At 39.6% G+C, this 16,986-nt stretch overlaps 1 protein-coding gene across 6 annotated transcripts in view; it reads right to left on the bottom strand.

Annotated features, from left to right (window-relative positions):
- The window catches only part of SLC4A7 (solute carrier family 4 member 7), a 113,973-nt gene continuing 96,987 nt past the window's right edge, over positions 1-16,986 (bottom strand). For 4 of the 6 annotated variants that reach the window (XM_084858294.1, XM_084858293.1, XM_084858291.1 and 1 more), the window contains 10 exons: positions 16,082-16,195; positions 14,864-15,025; positions 13,684-13,935; positions 9,974-10,042; positions 9,281-9,454; positions 8,970-9,101; positions 8,034-8,134; positions 2,375-2,482; positions 270-323; positions 1-173 (listed from right to left, as the gene is read on the bottom strand). In XM_084858294.1, the coding sequence (XP_084714420.1) occupies positions 80-173; positions 270-323; positions 2,375-2,482; positions 8,034-8,134; positions 8,970-9,101; positions 9,281-9,454; positions 9,974-10,042; positions 13,684-13,935; positions 14,864-15,025; positions 16,082-16,195 (1,260 nt within the window). In that variant the 3' untranslated portion in view covers positions 1-79. Of the gene's footprint in view, positions 324-2,374; positions 2,483-8,033; positions 8,135-8,969; positions 9,102-9,280; positions 9,455-9,973; positions 10,043-13,683; positions 13,936-14,863; positions 15,026-16,081; positions 16,196-16,986 lie in introns of all 6 variants that reach the window. The other 2 variants (XM_084858292.1, XM_084858295.1) reach the window with 1 other exon arrangement.

Here is a 16,986-nt window from a genome sequence, read left to right as displayed (position 1 = left end):
ACAGTTAAAGGTAATTTGACATGTACTGATAACTAAAATGTAATTTTCCTATTTAAAAAAAATAGAAATAAGCATTCCACTAAAATAAATATTTCCAGAGTGAGTTGCCACTTCTTTCCTGTCTTAAAGTCTTGTTGCTGTGCATACAGTATCCAGAGCTCAAATTTCGGTACCTGAAAGAAGTTTGGAAGTCACCCTTTTACAGTATATCCTATAAAATGATATATATCCTTGTTCACTTCTATACTGAAGTTTCAGCATCTACATACTTTGTTTCAGATGTATTTTCAATGTCTATTTTCACAGACTCTTCTATTTCAATGCTGTCAAGAACAATCCAAAAGGTTAGAAAAGCCAAAGAATATACAGAACACTATCAAACTTTATAAATACCAATTTTTTATTTCATGTATAATATATTGCTTGTTATTAAGTATAATACATACACATGCACACACTCCCTATTTAACACATATTTCTAAGAGCATAGAGATCATTAGTAAAATTTCCTAATTTTCTTTTCTTTTAAAATGTTTCAGTTGTTTTAATATGTTGTTTTAATTTTTTACCTTGTTGTTCACCGCTCCAAAATCTTTGATGTGGAGTGGTATATAAATATTGTAAATAAATAAAATAAACAAATTGTAAAATTTAACCTATAAGCAGCAACTTGGATGCAAAATTTTTATTAATAGCATTCAAGTCATAAACATTTAGGGAGCAATCCTATGACCATTAGACACTGTCTAGAGGGCCACAGGGTATGCTCATTTCTGGGAACCAACCTCAGAGCCCGTGCTCCAAGGTCAGTTCCTGGAAAACTGCCCGTCCCCCTCATCCGCGCTGCCTTAGAGGCAGCGCAGAGAAGCCCCATCTGTGCTTGGAAGAGGAGTGCAGAACGACTGCAAAGGGGCAGGGCAGGGAGAGAGGAGCTGCATGTATGACACATCCAATGTGTCGTACAGCAGCTTCCTCTCCCAGTCGGCACCCCCGCCTCTAGACAGTTGGAAATGGCTGTCTAGCGAAAAATAGCAAGGCAAGAGAGGCTAGGAGGGAACAATCCCCCCCCCCCCGGTGCCTGTCCTGCCTTGGTTTGGATAGGCGGCTGCCCCCGACCTCGGAGGCAGCCGCCTATCTAGTTAGGATTGCGCCCTAAGACATTTTTGTACCACTACCCCAATAGATGCATGTATATTAGATACAAGTGTAATGAAAAGTGAATTATTTCAGTTTGTGGCTACAGTCCTTTACCCACTTAACTGGGAGTAAGCCCAATTGAACTCAATGGGTCTTACTTCTGAGTAGACACATATAAGATTGCAGTGTAAGTTCTGTAACAGACCAAGTAGCATAAATTTGGGCTGGGTTCAGATGCAATATAAAACTATGGTATGTTCCAATATCTGAACCTAGGACTACCCACAAACTGATTTGCTGAATTCACAGACCACTGACAAGTCATAGTTAGGGCCACTGCACCACTTCAAGAGGCTACTGCACCATGGAAATGGGAGTGAAGTTATAATGCCAAGTCATGAATAGATGGGAAACAAAAGCAGACAAGCAGCTCAAAACATGGTTTGCCTGTTGTTCTCCTGGAAGCTCAAACTACGGTATGGATTCTTAACTGGTCAACACAAACCACGGTTTCATATTATATCTGAAACCAGCCATAGTATAGTTTTACAACCACCCTAAAAATGCACAATCATTAAAACCAGAGGGCTAAAAATATTTCAAATTCCTAGAAGAAAGCTTTGGAGGATGAAGGGGTGGGAATACAAACACTGCTACTTTCTTAACTTGGAATAAATAAATTATGTTCCATAATAAAGAGGAAAGGAATGAACAAACTGTGCACGACGTTCTCTCCCCCATTATGCCATACTTTAGAAAATATTTCAGAAAGAATCATCACGCATCTTTAGAGGGCTGTAATATGCTGAAAAGGTAGTTTGGTTGGTATCGAAAGCACTACTTCAGCTCAAGCAACAGTCTTTACACTAGTCCATCAGATTCTTTTTCTTTGAACAACAACCCCCATGGCATATAACAAACCGTTTAGATGCCCTCAGTTTCAAAACCAGTTTCCCGTGTGGAATGGCACACTGTTATTTGAGGAAGCTTTAGAGCAACTCTGATCCCCTCTCCCCAGCGCTTCCATCCTCGGCAACTCATAGCACTATGTTTAATATTCTTGGGATAAGTCCTTCAGGTTTAGAAGGCAGTTGCTACCTATCTTCCAGCTCTCATGAACATTTCCACCTTTTCCACTGCTAGAGTTTATTTAAGGCATAAATTATGATCAGACCAAATTATTTCCACAGGTCAACACACAAGGCAGAATCAGAAAATGTGAGGAATTAGAGGCTACCTCAGGTTAGATCTTGCTACTTTGGCATTCTCTGTGTTCATGGAAAGAGCCTTCCACTGTGCAGTTTTGGCCATTTCATCTGATATGTTTACAACAGAAGGATCAATGCTAGACAACAAACACACCTTGATTAGTACCCCATGCTTTGCAGTAGCATTAAATTATGTCTCATGCTCTTTACATCATTTGAGCCTTAGGTTCTCTATTTACACAACCACTAGTGACATGTTATATGAATTACTGCACTCTACATCAATATACATAATGTGAGGATTCCAGGATTAAAAGGTATTTTTAATATAGGAAAAACAGGCTTTGAATTTCAAGTGAATCCAGTGTTCATTCTAATTTTGTCTGTTCTGAGAACATATAACTTCTAAAGATCTAAACCACATTTATACTTTCAACCATTTCTCTTTGGAACACATAAGACCAGAAGAGTTTTGTGAGAATCTCAGATGCTTTTCTTTAACACATTTTTCTTGCCCAAAGTATACTAAGCTGATTTATACAATAGCTTGCACTTTACAAAAAAACATTTTAACATACAAATAGTCTTTGAAGCCCCCTTCATGGATCACTGCCTTGTTGTGGTGAAGGGGCTTGCGTAACTCAGTGAAGCCATAAGCTGTGCCGTGCAGAGCCACCCAAGATGGACAGGTCATGGCAGAGAGTTCTGACAAAATGTGGTCCACTGGAGAAGGAAATGGCAACCCACTCCAGTATTCTTGCCAAGAAAACCCCATGGAACGTATCACAAGGCTAAAAGGTATGACACCGGAAGATGAGCCCCTCAGGTCGGAAGGTGTCCAATATATTACTGGGAAACAGCAAAGGGTATTTCCAAGTAGCGCCAGAAAGAGTGAAGCAGCTGGGCCAAAGCCGAAAGGACACTCAGCTGTGGATGTGTCTGGTGGTGAAAAGAAAATCCGATGCTGTAAAGAACAATATTGTTTAGGAACCTGGAATGTCAGATCAAGGTAAGCTGGAGGTGGTCAAACATGAGATGGCAAGACTGAACATCGACATCTTGGGAATCAGCGAACTAAAATGGACAAGCATGGGCGAATTTAATTCAGGTGATCATCATATCTACTACTGTGGGCAAGAATCCCTTAGAAGAAATGGAGTAGCACTCATAGTCAACAAAAGGGTGGGAAAAGCAGTACTGGGGTACAATCTCAAAAACGATAGAATGATCTCAGTACGAATCCAAGGCAAACCATTCAACATCACAGTAATTCAAGTCTATGCCCCAACCACTGATGCCGAAGAAGCTGAGGTTGATCGGTTCTATGAAGACCTATAACACCTTCTAGAACTAACACCAAAAAAAGATGTCCTCTTTATCATAGGGGATTGGAATGCTAAAGTAGGAAGTCAAGAAATCACCGGGATAACAGGCAAGCATGGCCTTGGTGTACAAAATGAAGCAGGACAAAGGCTAATAGAGTTTTGCCAAGAGAACACGCTGATCATAGCAAACACTCTTTTACAACAGCACAAGAGGCGACTCTACACATGGACATCACCAGATGGTCAATATCGAAATCAGATTGATTATGTCCTTTGCAGCCAAAGATGGAGAAGCTCCATACAGTCAGTAAAAACAAGACCTGGAGCTGACTGTGGCTCAGATCATGAGCTGCTTCTTGCAAAATTTCGGCTTAAATTGAAGAACGTAGGGAAAACCACTAAACCATTCAGGTATGACCTAAATCATATCCCTTATGAATATACAGTGGAGGTGAGGAATAGATTTCAGGGATTAGACCTGATAGACAGAGTGCCTGAGGAACTATGGACGGAGGTCCGTAACATTGTTCAGGAGGCAGCAACGAAAACCATCCCAAAGAAAAAGAAATGCAAGAAAGCCAAGTGGCTGTCTGATGAGGCTTTACAAGTAGCTGAGGAAAGAAGGGAAGCGAAAAGCAAGGGAGAAAGGGGAAGACATATCCAACTGAATGCAGAGTTCCAGAGAATAGCAAGGAGAGACAAGAAGGCCTTTTTAAATGAACAATGCAAAGAAATCGAAGAAAACAACAGAATGGGAAAGACTAAAGATCTCTTCAAGAAAATCGGAGATCTCAAGGGAACGTTTTGTGCAAAGACGGGCATGATAAAGGACAAAGAAGGCAGGGACCTAACAGAAGCAGATGAGATTCAGAAGAGGTGGAAAGAATACACAGAAGAACTATACAGGAAAGATCTGAATGTCCCTGATAGCCATGAGAGTGCGGTCACTGAACTTGAGCCGGACATCCTCGAGAGTGAAGTCAAGTGGGCCTTAGAAAGCATTACTAACAAGAAAGCTAGCGGAGATGAGTCTTCCAGCTGAGCTATTTAAAATCCTAAAAGACGATGCTGTTAAAGTGCTGCACTCAATATGCCAACAAATTTGGAACACTCAACAGTGGCCACAAGACTGGAAAAGGTCAGTTTACATTCCAATTCCAAAGAAGGGCAATGCCAAAGAGGGTTCAAACTACCGCACAATTGCGCTCATTTCACATGCCAGCAAGGTTATGCTCAAAATCCTACAAGCTAGGCTTCAGCAGTATGTGAACCGAGAACTACCGGAAGTACAAGCAGGGTTTCGAAGAGGCAGAGGAACTAGAGATCAAATCGCCAACTTTCACTGGATCGTGGAGAAAGCGAGAGAATTCCAGAAAAATGTCTATTTCTGCTTCATTGACTATGCTAAAGCCTTTGATTCTGTGGATCACAACAAACTCTGGCAAATTCTGAAAGAGATGAGGGTACCAGACCACCTTACCTGTCTCCTGAGAAACTTGTACGAGGGTCAAGAACCACACATGGAACAACCGATTGGTTCAAAATTGGGAAAGGAGTACGACAAGGCTGCATATTGTCGCCCTGCTTATTTAACTTATATGCAGAGTACATCATGAGAAACTCCGGGTTGGATGAATCACACGTCGGAATTAAGATTGCTGGGAGAATTATCAACAACCTCAGATATGCAGACGATACCACCCTAATGGCAGAAAGCGAAGAGGATCTCAAGAGCCTCTTGTTGAGGGTGAAAGAGGAGAGTGCAAAAGCTGGTTTGAAACTCAACATCAAAAAAACGAAGATCATGACATCTGGCCCCATCACTTCCTGGCATATAGAAGGGGAAGAAATGGAAGCTGTGACAGATTTTATTTTCTTGGGCTCCAAGACCACCGCAAACGGTGACTGTAGCCATGAAATTAAATGACGCTTGCTCCTTGGGAGGAAAGCTATGGCAAACCTAGACAGTGTAGTAAGAAGCAGAGACATCCCCTTGCTGACAAAGGTCCGTCTAATCAAAGCTATGGTTTCCCCATTAGTAATGTATGGCTGTGAGAGCTGGACTATAAGGAAGGCTGAGCGCCGAAGAATTGATGCTTTCGAACTGTGGTGCTGGAGAAGACTCTTACGAGTCCCCTGGACTGCAAGGAGGTCAAATCAGTCAATCCTAAAGGAAATCAATCCTGAGTGCTCATTGGAAGGACAGATACTGAAGCTGAAGCTCAAATATTTTGGCCACCTAATGCGAAGAGAAAACTCTCTGGAAAAGACCCTGATGCTGGGAAAGACTGAGGGCAAAAGGAGAAGGGGACGGCAGAGGATGAGATGGCTAGATAGCATCACTGATGCAATGAATATGGACTTGAGCACGCTCCGGGAGAGAGTGCAGGACAGGAAGGCCTGGCGTGCTATGGTCCATGGGGTCACAAAGAGTCGGATACGACTGAACAACAACAGTCTTTGAAGCAGGGTCTTGTATTTAATTTAAACCCATAGAGGGGAACTCCAGGCGAAGAGGAAATAGAACACATTTTTTAATATATTGTGTAAATCTATTCAAACTATGAGCTGTGTTGCGAAAATAATGAAATGCAACTTGTAAAACAAACCTGAGTATATGGCTAATGATACTTGCTGAGGGCACCTTGTTTAAATTAGATGTTTCTTAGGATGCAATACTTAAGATGCTTAGGGTGCAATCCTATGGCTGCTAGACAGGATTGGTCAGTTCCTGGAGAACCTGTCTCCCCACCCCCTCATAGGCAGCGCAGATCATCCCCACACTCTGTGCTCATAAGAGCAGAGCAGGGGGAAGGGGGCGTTCCTGGGGGCGGGGCATTCACAAGTGCCAGTACTACACTTCCTATGTGTTGACTGGCCTCCCCACCCCGTGCTCCAATGTCCAATGGCTAGACAGCCAAAATCAGCCATCTAGCCACAAATGCAGGGCAGCTGGAGCATGGAGATGATCCCCTCTGCACTCCTCCCACCATGCATTGGATAGGTGGTTGCCTCTAAGTTTGGAGGTGGCCGACGATCCCCATAGGATTGCATCCTTAGGGTGCAATCCTATGCAGGTTGGGAGTTGTAGGACTTTTTCTGTCTCAGCATGCATAGGATTGCACCATTAATTTATTCCCAGCTGGTTCTATGGCTGGCAGAGGGATTGCTCCTGGATAAACTGGTTAAGGATTGCAGTCTTAGCAGCTTCAGTATTCCAGACGAAACCAAACCGAAGGCATTTAAAATATATACATAGTCCATTTTAACAGCCCCTACAGGTAAAGCAGGGCAACTTGTGGCCTCCAGATGTTTTGCTCTACAACCCCCATCAGCGCTAGTCACCATAGCCAATAGTGAGGGCTGATGGAAGTTGTAGGCCAAAACATCTGGAGGGCAATAAGTTGTCCACTCCTGAAGTAAAGGATGGAAAACTGGCAAAAAACTAACTATATCTTTTTCTAATGTAAGGAGAGAAAGAAATCTTAACTGAGATTGCTTTCAGTAGTAGGAAAAGTAGGGGGAAAGTACTAAAAATATATAAAATGTTTTTATATTTTATATTTTTTTACTGTGTGCTTGTTGGTTTTAATTTTTGTGAACCACCCAGAGAGCTTCGGCTATTGGGTGGTATAGAAATGAAAAAAATGAAAAAATAAAAACATATTTCAGGCTAATAGCAGTTACCCTTTCATAGTACCCTTTCTGCAGAAGCATCCCAACTTGATTTTTTTATCACTCAATTTAGTTCAATCTAAAAACTATCAAACCTCTACTGAATCTTCAAATAGTAAACTGAATCACATGAAGAAGCCTGGAGTTTAATTGTAAATAAGCAGGTGTTATTTTGTGAATACTTTAAAAAACTTATCCAGTTTTGTTATCAAATAGTCTCAACACAAAAAGGTTCAAGTTTTTATGTGCACAAACATTTGAGTTAAATATGAATTACTATGTGGCACTGAAAAAAGATTGTGCAGGCTTTAAGTAGTTGGTAAATATATGGCTCAGTTAACTTAAACTTAGTATCTTCAGTGCTTTTCATATCATTAGCCATGCACAATAACACACTAGGCAGAACTGACCAAAGGAGCTTCTTCACACTGAGAGCAGCAGGTTGAAACAGAGTCATCTGATCTGTTCAAAAGGGTCACGTGAATGAGTAAGATGTAATTTCATACAGATATACACAGCTATATTATAGACATAAGGAGGTCTCAGTTTCTTCTTTGTTCATCTTTTTCAGGTGAATCCCAGATTTGGAAGTCAGTGTCCATTCAAAATTGTTAAAATGTATTAAACACAACATCAGATATATAACTATATAAAAAACAAATTTAATGAAAATAGGTATATATCACACCTGTATTTTAGAGCTTTCACAGGAATCTGTAACACATCGCCTCTTTCATATGGAAGGTGTACAGTTTCACTGTCCACTGTCTGAAACATTCGTTCAGCTTCCTGAAAGTTACACATTATCCAATACATTTAAGAAATTTTGAACTATGAGAACAAGCCATGTAAATGAGGCCTTGTATAAAACTTATTTTTGATACAGAGCAAAGTGACCGTAATTGTATTTTGTCCACAGCTTATAACAATCTTGAGACAGCCCTAGAGAGAACTAGCAAAAGGGAAAATATTTTATCTTTTGCATTTACTTAATCCAGAACACTATGGGCAGTGTTCCACTCATATATAAGGGCTTTTCAGTTCTTCTTTCCAGTGGCAGCCTCCACCTCCCTATGACTTGGGAGCATTTCAGAGCAGCACCCAATGGAGTGGCGAAAGCTCATAATTAGAACAATTTTATAGATATCCAGGTTTAAAGTTCATGAAATGTTTTCTGAATGTCTCCTCTACTAAGCCAATCACACTCTCAATCATATACCCCTTTTTGCATATATTAACACAGTTTCTAAAACTTTATAGCACTGAGCATGCAAGTCACATATCCATGAGAACCATAGAAACAATGGGTTGGATTTAGAGTTAAATCTAAAATTTAAGTGGATTGGTGGATGCAACTGGGCTGGTGGAAGTAGGCCTCCCCTCCATGTGTGCCCCTGCCGCAACAAAGGAAGGCCCTCTAGCCAACAGAAAATGCTACAGAAAGGGTCAGGGGACCCTGCTGAATGGGGTGAGGTGTGATGAGAGGGGGATCCCTGAAAATTGGATAGAGGCACCTTCCGTGAGTGGATCCCTTCCATCCATGGATCCAACCCTATGTTTTCACTGTTTTTTCCATAAACCACCACTTCTAGTTATTCTTTATAGATATGAATATTCAACTTACTTCCTTTGCTTTTTTCTTTTTGTCATCTTCCTTCTTCTTCTTACTTTCTGGCATAAGGTCATCAAGCCAACTGAGTTCCCGTTTGGTGAAACATAAATCCATGAGTTTACGAATGAACACTAGAGCTAAAACCTTTAAAACAATTTCAAATCACACGAATCACATACAGATCATAATGCCAATAGAAATATAAAACTAATGTAGGTTGGGTTACACAAAACAGAATTCTATGGCATAACTCTTTTAGGTAAATAAGCTAATTTGGCACTGCTGAGCATTTTCAAATAATGCTCAGAGACACTTGAACTTACCATCATAGGAAAAACAACAGCAGCAGCAGATGCTTTAATTACCCACAGAAGCACAAGACAGGTAAGTTGAACTACAGTAAATATATGGACTTTCCAGAGTGGCACATAACGCAGATAGATCAGATCAGGTTGGTGCTTGGCAGGCATTCCGAACAATTTGATACGATCAAAAAACTAAATTGATAAGAAACAAAATCACTAAACATTTTTCAAAAGAAAAATTTAAAAAATAAAAATAATTAGAAATGTAAATTGAAGGTATTACAATGCTAGACAGGGCTGCTTATTTGTCAAAAAAAACCTTGCATGGATCAAATATTGGTCAAATATTTAAAGCATTATTAGACATGTAACAAAGAATTATATTAACTATAAAAACTTATGAAAACTTCTAAATAACTATTTATATCTCATAAGCAAACATAAATATATGTGAATATTCAAGAGAGTGAATTCTAGCCCAGCGAAAGAAGAAAGAAACACTTCCTCCCTCCCCATCCATAAGCTGCATTCAGGCAGTGCAGGATCCTTCTCTCCTGCTCTTTTCTTTACAGTATTCTATGAGCCTTCAGAGCTCTGCTTGTACAAGATGCCCCCATCAATTTCCCCTTTGGGGGCAGAGCTGGGAAGTCAAACCATAGTATCTATTTTTCAACTGTTCATCAAGTACTACATGATTAAAATAGAACTTGCCTGGATGCCTTTTAGTGAGGATGCTCCCATGTAAAGAAAAACACCGTACAAAACTGGCATTGGAATAAACTGTGGAGAAAATAACCAACTTAAATAGCAGAAATTAACAGATCAAGGAATGCAAAAGGTCAAATGGAATTTCACAGGCTGGGGTACTTCGTCCAAAAAATAAAAACAAAATAAAAACAAAATTCAACAACAGGACATGAGTTTTGCAATTAGCTATGAAAATGTACTTTCAATGGAAAGCTTTAGTCCATCAGATCTCAGAAGTGGAATTTAAGTATAACCTAAACATAAAATTTTAAAGTTAACATTTTTGCATGTAAAGTATGTGAACAAATGTAAATATAACTAAAGGTTATATTTATAACTATAACTAACTATAACTAACTATAACTAACTATATTCTGTGTGTGTGTGTGTATATGTATGTATGTATGTATGTATGTATATATATATGTATGTATATATATGTGTGTGTGTGTGTGTGTGTGTGTGTATATATATATATATATATATATATATATAAACTAATGCCAGGTTTCCCCCCTGCCTTTCACTATCTTTATACTCTGGGCCTAACTAAATATCACACACAAATGCTTGTAACCCAACTGCAGTACCTGCTTGTGTTACAGGAAAGCCATTTTGAAAGGCTAAGCACCTCCCACACTCCTCGCTTCTCCATTTTAACTTTCTCCCTCCCAAAGCAGCTTTCCTATAAAGGAAAACAGCTGGAGTTTATAATATGCATTTACATGTGTAATTTAGTTAGGCCACTTGTCCTAATTCTCAATTTCACTTAATTTGCACATTGCAAACAGTGAAAGAACAGTCTATATAACAGAAAATCTTCTAAACCCAAAGCAGAAATGCTACTCAAATGGAGTATTAGTACAAACAATAAAAATACATCTCTCCTTCTCCCCACAATTGGCTGTACAACATAATAAGCAAACCAAATTCTTTCAAGCAAGGACTGGGTAGCTATTCCACAACCCAGCAGTAGCAGGAAAAGTGCAAGAACCCATTCTCCATCCTTATTGCTAAGGTTGGACAACAGCCTACAGACAGAGTATACCAGACCTGTATCCTTATCCTATAAGAAATCCCTTGGGAAATGCTCAGAGAACTGCAAAAGAATAAAGTATTCTCTTCCTAGTCTAGCTCCTTCAGCAAGCCATCCAAATGCCACATCCTCTAAAGCCACCTTCTCAGGTGCCACGTAATCTACGTACTATGCAAATATGACAGTTATGAACATCCCAATTAATTTGGGCATTTTCTACTAATTATTTTGTATTTGCTCCTGGAAAGCATACAAGTAAAGTTTGGAAAGGACCAGTGAAAAGGTAATTGACCATTTGCTTATGTCAGGGAAAGATTAGTCACTCTTAATCTTTTATGCCTGCACTTCTTCTCTGAATCTGAGTGTACAGCAAAGCATGTTGGGAAGAGAAATGGGAGACTGTTGTGTCCTGCTGTTCCTGCTTTTGTTACTCCAGCAGTGCATGGCTTTATATCTGCTCCTCAACTGATGTGGAAGTAGAAGTTCCAAGTGTAAGCAGGAGCTCCTTGGTGGTCATGTCCCCCACCCCCCAATGTAAACGTTATCCTTGGTTAGAAGAAAGTGAGATATCCTCGAAGAACAGAAGTACTATTTAGGCTGCAATCCTATGCACATCTACTCTGGAGTAAGGACCAAGCCACATGTTGAAGCATAGATCTGCTAGGATTACACAGAGGCCAGTGGGATCTTTTTAACAGCAAGAGGGACACACGGGCGAAGAGTGCAGAACCCACTCCCCGTGCTCACAACTTACCTCCTTACAGTCTGTCCACAAGAGCTTTCCCCCTCACCTAAGCTGTAATACAAGGTGTGCTCAGCTCAAAGCAAGGGAGAAGGGGTGCAGAGAGATAAGCGTTAAGTAGGGAAGCATTCTGCATGTCTGTCCCACCTCACTCTTTTGCTATAAAACGAAAACCTTCCTGACCATTGTCTTTCGGTAATTTGAGCAGATCAGTATTTAAACACACAGCTCTGCTGCTATTGTATTTAGTTTGACCCTTAATCGTGTTGATTTCAGTAGGACCTCAAAATAATTACAGAACAGTCAATCTTGATTTAGATTTTAAATAAGTCTAATTTTCTGGCTTCACTGAGCTGGAATGATGTAGCCCTAGACAGAACTGACAATAAGCAGGCTCACTAGGACCACTTCTCCTTAGTTACACACATCTCAGGTGATTACCGTAAGCACAACAGAAATGCAGTGCAAAAAAGCCACACCCAACCCTCTATAGACAAGTTCCACCCTCCATCCCTACACACCTTGTTTTAAAGGGAGAATGCAGCTTTTCTGCTGCCACTGAATTTTGATGGCAGATTCAGTGGGGGCCACAAAAAAAGGGTGGGGTGCATGCAAGCCACATTTTGCCTATCCTTGCTCTAGAGGAGGGAGCAAGGTGTGAGTAATAGGATTGGAATGGGAAAGGAATTACTTAGGAAGAGGACTTGGAAGTTGGAATAAGGATTAGTTGGAAATACAAGAGATCAGAAAGGTACACAAGAAACAAGCAACTCCTCTCTCTCCAAAGCTCTTCATATGTTCCTACTCAGATGAGACAGAAGTAATGAAGAGTAGAGAACAGAGTGCAGCAAAGCATTATGTAAGACTCACCATCCCTTTCCCAAAACACTGTGACTGGAGAGCCCTGATAAAACATTCCCTGTGATTAGAAGGTAGACTTGTCATTCACTCAACAGTTATCTTCACAATCTTTCAAGGAACTCTTAATTCATGTGGAATTCTGGGCATGGAAGACTTTGTCTCAAGATCTAATCATTGTTTCCATGGCACATAAAGAACCCTGAATTTCTTCAACAAGGTATGGAAAGGCTGCAACCCAAGAGTCCAGGGAATGAGCTTAGCTGTCTGTATGGCAGATGCAGGGACAAAGGAATTTACTGAGACTGCAGCACTTAGAGCTTGCAACTCTGCAAGTTCTACAAATAAACTATGCATTTCCTTTGGAAATGCATTATTCACATCCCTTAGATCCAAGGAGGTTTGTGTTGGTAGAAGTTGTTTTTAATGTACCCTAGTTCCTCTTATGCACGGCTTTATGGCACCCTCACTATTGAGAGCATAGTACCTCCAGTAGTATTCAAGTATGGTGAGATTCAAGTATGGTTAACAGATGGACTTTATGTGAAAGATGTTCTGGTGGAACACTACTATTTGGAAAGGAGGAGAAGCCTTCCCTCAGTAAAAAATGTCTGCCATTCCAGGCAGTTACCTAAAACTCAGTAAATGGTCAGTTACCTAAAACTCAGGCATCTCAAGATCACCATCATGTTCCCTGCTATTATAAGGATAAGCTAGCTATAATCCTGAGTATTCTAGAGCTAAAATAGGGCTAACATGCAAAAGGTAAATGGCATGATAAATAGTCTCCCAGTTTATCTCCTTCAGAGTGTTTTTCCCCATCTGAGTCAGCAAGATACTCACTCCCAACTAGCAATAGTGAATGCATTTCAATCTGAAGCAGACCAAAGAAAGAAAAAAACCAGTTGTTGAAACATCTGGCCATGGTACTCAGTTCTCTTTCTGAAATCAACTCATCTAAGCCCCACCAATAAGAATTTAAAAACGGTTTATTAGCATGTTAAGCTTATATAATGTTATAGAACAATTTGTTCTTACCTTTAATACAGAGGTCATAAACACAGACAACCCCATCAGAACAAAGATCATTAATCCTGTCACCCTCTGTTCACGGATTCCCAGGAACTTCGGCTGCTCTCCTGGAGCAGAACACTCAGATTCTACTTTTAAACTGTTGACATGACTTATAGACAGAACAGTTGCAGCCACAAACCAAGGCAATCCCATGATAGAGCATATACCTAGCATAATGCCAACCATGAGCAGATCGAGATGATAGCCACAACCTTTCTGTGGAGTCAAACACAAACATGTTTCATACTAAACTGGTATCATGGCAAATAGACATTCTGGTAACAAACTTTTGAAATCTTGACACAGACATCTGGAATATCTTTACTTACTACATATTTATAATGCGCTAAGATTTTGTTTCACAATTCAGCATCGAATACAGTAGAATATAAAATGGAAAGAGGGTGGCAAGAAGAGAAATTGTTGCTAAGTCAATATGGTAAAAACTATCCTGCAAAATTACAGAATCAGACTTTCTAGAACACACACTAGCAGATAAAGATATTCAGTATACGTAATAAAAAGATTGAATGGCTGCAGGGTCAGGGGAGAGAAGGGAAAATTCACAGCTGAGCTATATTTCGAGCCTAGCTTTCTCACAGTTTAGTAAACACACACACGCGCAAAAACTTCAGTATGATAACTGTCTGCCATCAACTCCCAGTTCTGATTGATGAAAAAAAGCCAATGATGTTAAGTTTGTTTCCTCATAAAGGAAATAGTTCAGAATATGTGGGTAGGTTCTGCTCAAAATATAGCTGTGGTTCAAGTACACTTTTCAGTAACCCTAAGGTCCATTATTTACTCCCTCTCCTATCTCTATGGCCTTAGCACAATATTCCTAATACATCAATATTTCAGTAACCCCAACTCTTGCCAGCCCAGTCCCTTGACAGCCACCCATTTCTCAGCTTTTAAAGAGAAGTGTGTATTCTCCAGAATAAATGGTGTGATTTATAGACTAATTAGGCCTGCCATGTATAATTTTATTCCATTTTCTGAATTTATGCTGAATGTGAGATTTTGTCTTTGAAGTTCAACATTTTAGACCAAGTATATTAAGGAAGTATTTTAAGGAAGTTACTACTGCAGAAACTAAGTTGACTTTTGCATTCTCAGTGAGGAAGCGAAAGCAAATGTTCACCTTGAGCTTATGTTCTTTCCTGTTTATGATAACTGCTGTAATTTGCTGGTCCATAAAAATGAGAATGGTACAGAGTAATGCAGGTACTGCAGCTATCACAAGTGTCCACCAAGGATTAGGGCCTAGAGGATCTATGAGCCATCCCCGGTCACTTCGTGTGGGCTGAAACAAGAAAAGAGCAGATGTCAAAAAGACTAAGTATTTCTTCCTTTTTTATTAGATAAATATTTGAATTCCTAACTTTGTATGCATACTGTTTACACTGGGCGTACACTTTCCAAAAATTCCAAATTTAAAAATTGCTTAGAATAGCTTGGGATCATGATCAAGCACACACCGTTAAAAAAAACTAAGACTTGGTTCATACGAGATGTAATTAATGAACAAGTTGTACCACTTTTGACAATATAATTTAAGATAACAAGTAGTATTGTAGTATATGGCAAGCTGGTGCCAACCAGATGTTTTGGATTACAACTACAATAAGCCCCAACCACCACACCCAATGCTCAGGTATTATGAGAGTTGTAGTCCAAAATATCTGGAGGGCACCAGGTTGCCTCCCCCAATAGCCTTTTAAAGTAAGACACCTGAAGCCTTTGTGAAATAGACAATATAACAAAACGAAATGGACTAATAGTCCAATCTTGTGCATGTTTATTCGGAAGCAAGTCCCACTTAGTACAATAGGACATACTCCCCAGGTGTCCATAGGATTGCATTGTAAGCAAGGAATGGGTAAAAGATTGTGCTGCATGAAAGCACACGCATGGGATGGAATATACTAAAGAACTGTGCAGTCCTATGCACATATGCTCAGAAGTGAGTTCCCACTATGTTCAGTGAGACTTACTCCTCAAGTTAACAAGATAAGACGCTAAAGGTAAGAAAACAAGAGCACAGAACTGATTGCAGTAGCAATCAACATCATCAATACACAAGCAAAATGGAAGAAAATCTACTTTTTGTGGTGCATGAGCCACTCATGAGCCTTGTTTGAAACCTAAAACATGCAATCAAATCTGTCAATTACAGTTATACCACCTCTCACGGTATGGATTTCATGCTAGCTAGCATCTGAAGTGCTAATTTTGTATCTTATAATAACAATCTACCACAGCTAGACTTTATTTCTTTAAATTAAGTAATGCTACCAGCAGTGTTTAAAGAGTATCTTTTCACAGTTACATTTTTTAAAAACAAACAACATTTGCTTACTTCAAATTTTTCAGGCACAAGGAGTTTAGGTGACGGAACCCCCACAAGGTAATCAATGAGAACCATAATCACTATTGTCAAAAATACAGCAAAGTCACTTATTGTAGAACGCACCTAAAAAAGAAGGAGGAAGGCACTGTAAAACATTTTCCCTCTTGCAAAAAAGGATATTTGCAACAGTGGGGGGGGGGGGTGTTTGTGTCCAATAATTACTCATATTGAAGTAGTTCCAAAGGACTTAGTGAAATTTATACTTATTTAGACCCTGTGGTTTATCAGCAAAAGCCTTAATTTCAGAGTAGTTTGAAGTTGAAATCAATTATCTTCAAAATTAGATGTCTTCAGTACATTCTAACATTCAAGACAAACCTTTCAAAAATACCTTATTTAACCCAATTCAAAGTGGTGGCTCACTGTCAAAAAGTAATGGTTAGATCATGAGAATCATACCCCCCAGTACTGCAAGTAGTAATACATATTAAAAATGTTGTAATACATTTCAAGAAACTTAATGTTGGCCTTTAACTAGAGCTAAAGCATCAGGATTATATCAGGCTGCAGGATTATAAAGTCCTCCTCCCCACTCATATGCAATCACATCCCCAGCTTCCCTTTCCCATGGCTCGACATAACTTTGACCAATATTAACTATGATTAATTCAAGGCAACAATTAATTCAACGTTGTTGAACATTTACAAAATAAGAAGGACCTTGTGTTGAATTACATCTACATTCACCTTTGAAGAGTTGCTGCCACAAAGTTTTTCCCACAACATGTTTGTACTGCTTAGTTCTACACTGACTGAAGGATTCTTGCTTAAATGCTTGACCTTCTCATGTGACAGAGAATTAACATGAGTTGCTAAACTGTACACTTGATTAAACCCAGATTTCATGTTCTGTT

The sequence above is a fragment of the Heloderma suspectum genome, chromosome 5 (assembly GCF_057233095.1).
Source record: "Heloderma suspectum isolate Gila_16-S chromosome 5, 16-S_ref, whole genome shotgun sequence".
NCBI classification, from domain to species: domain Eukaryota; kingdom Metazoa; phylum Chordata; class Lepidosauria; order Squamata; family Helodermatidae; genus Heloderma; species Heloderma suspectum.
Note: the sequence above shows the minus strand (reverse complement) of the source record. Positions and strands in the feature narration are given on the sequence as shown.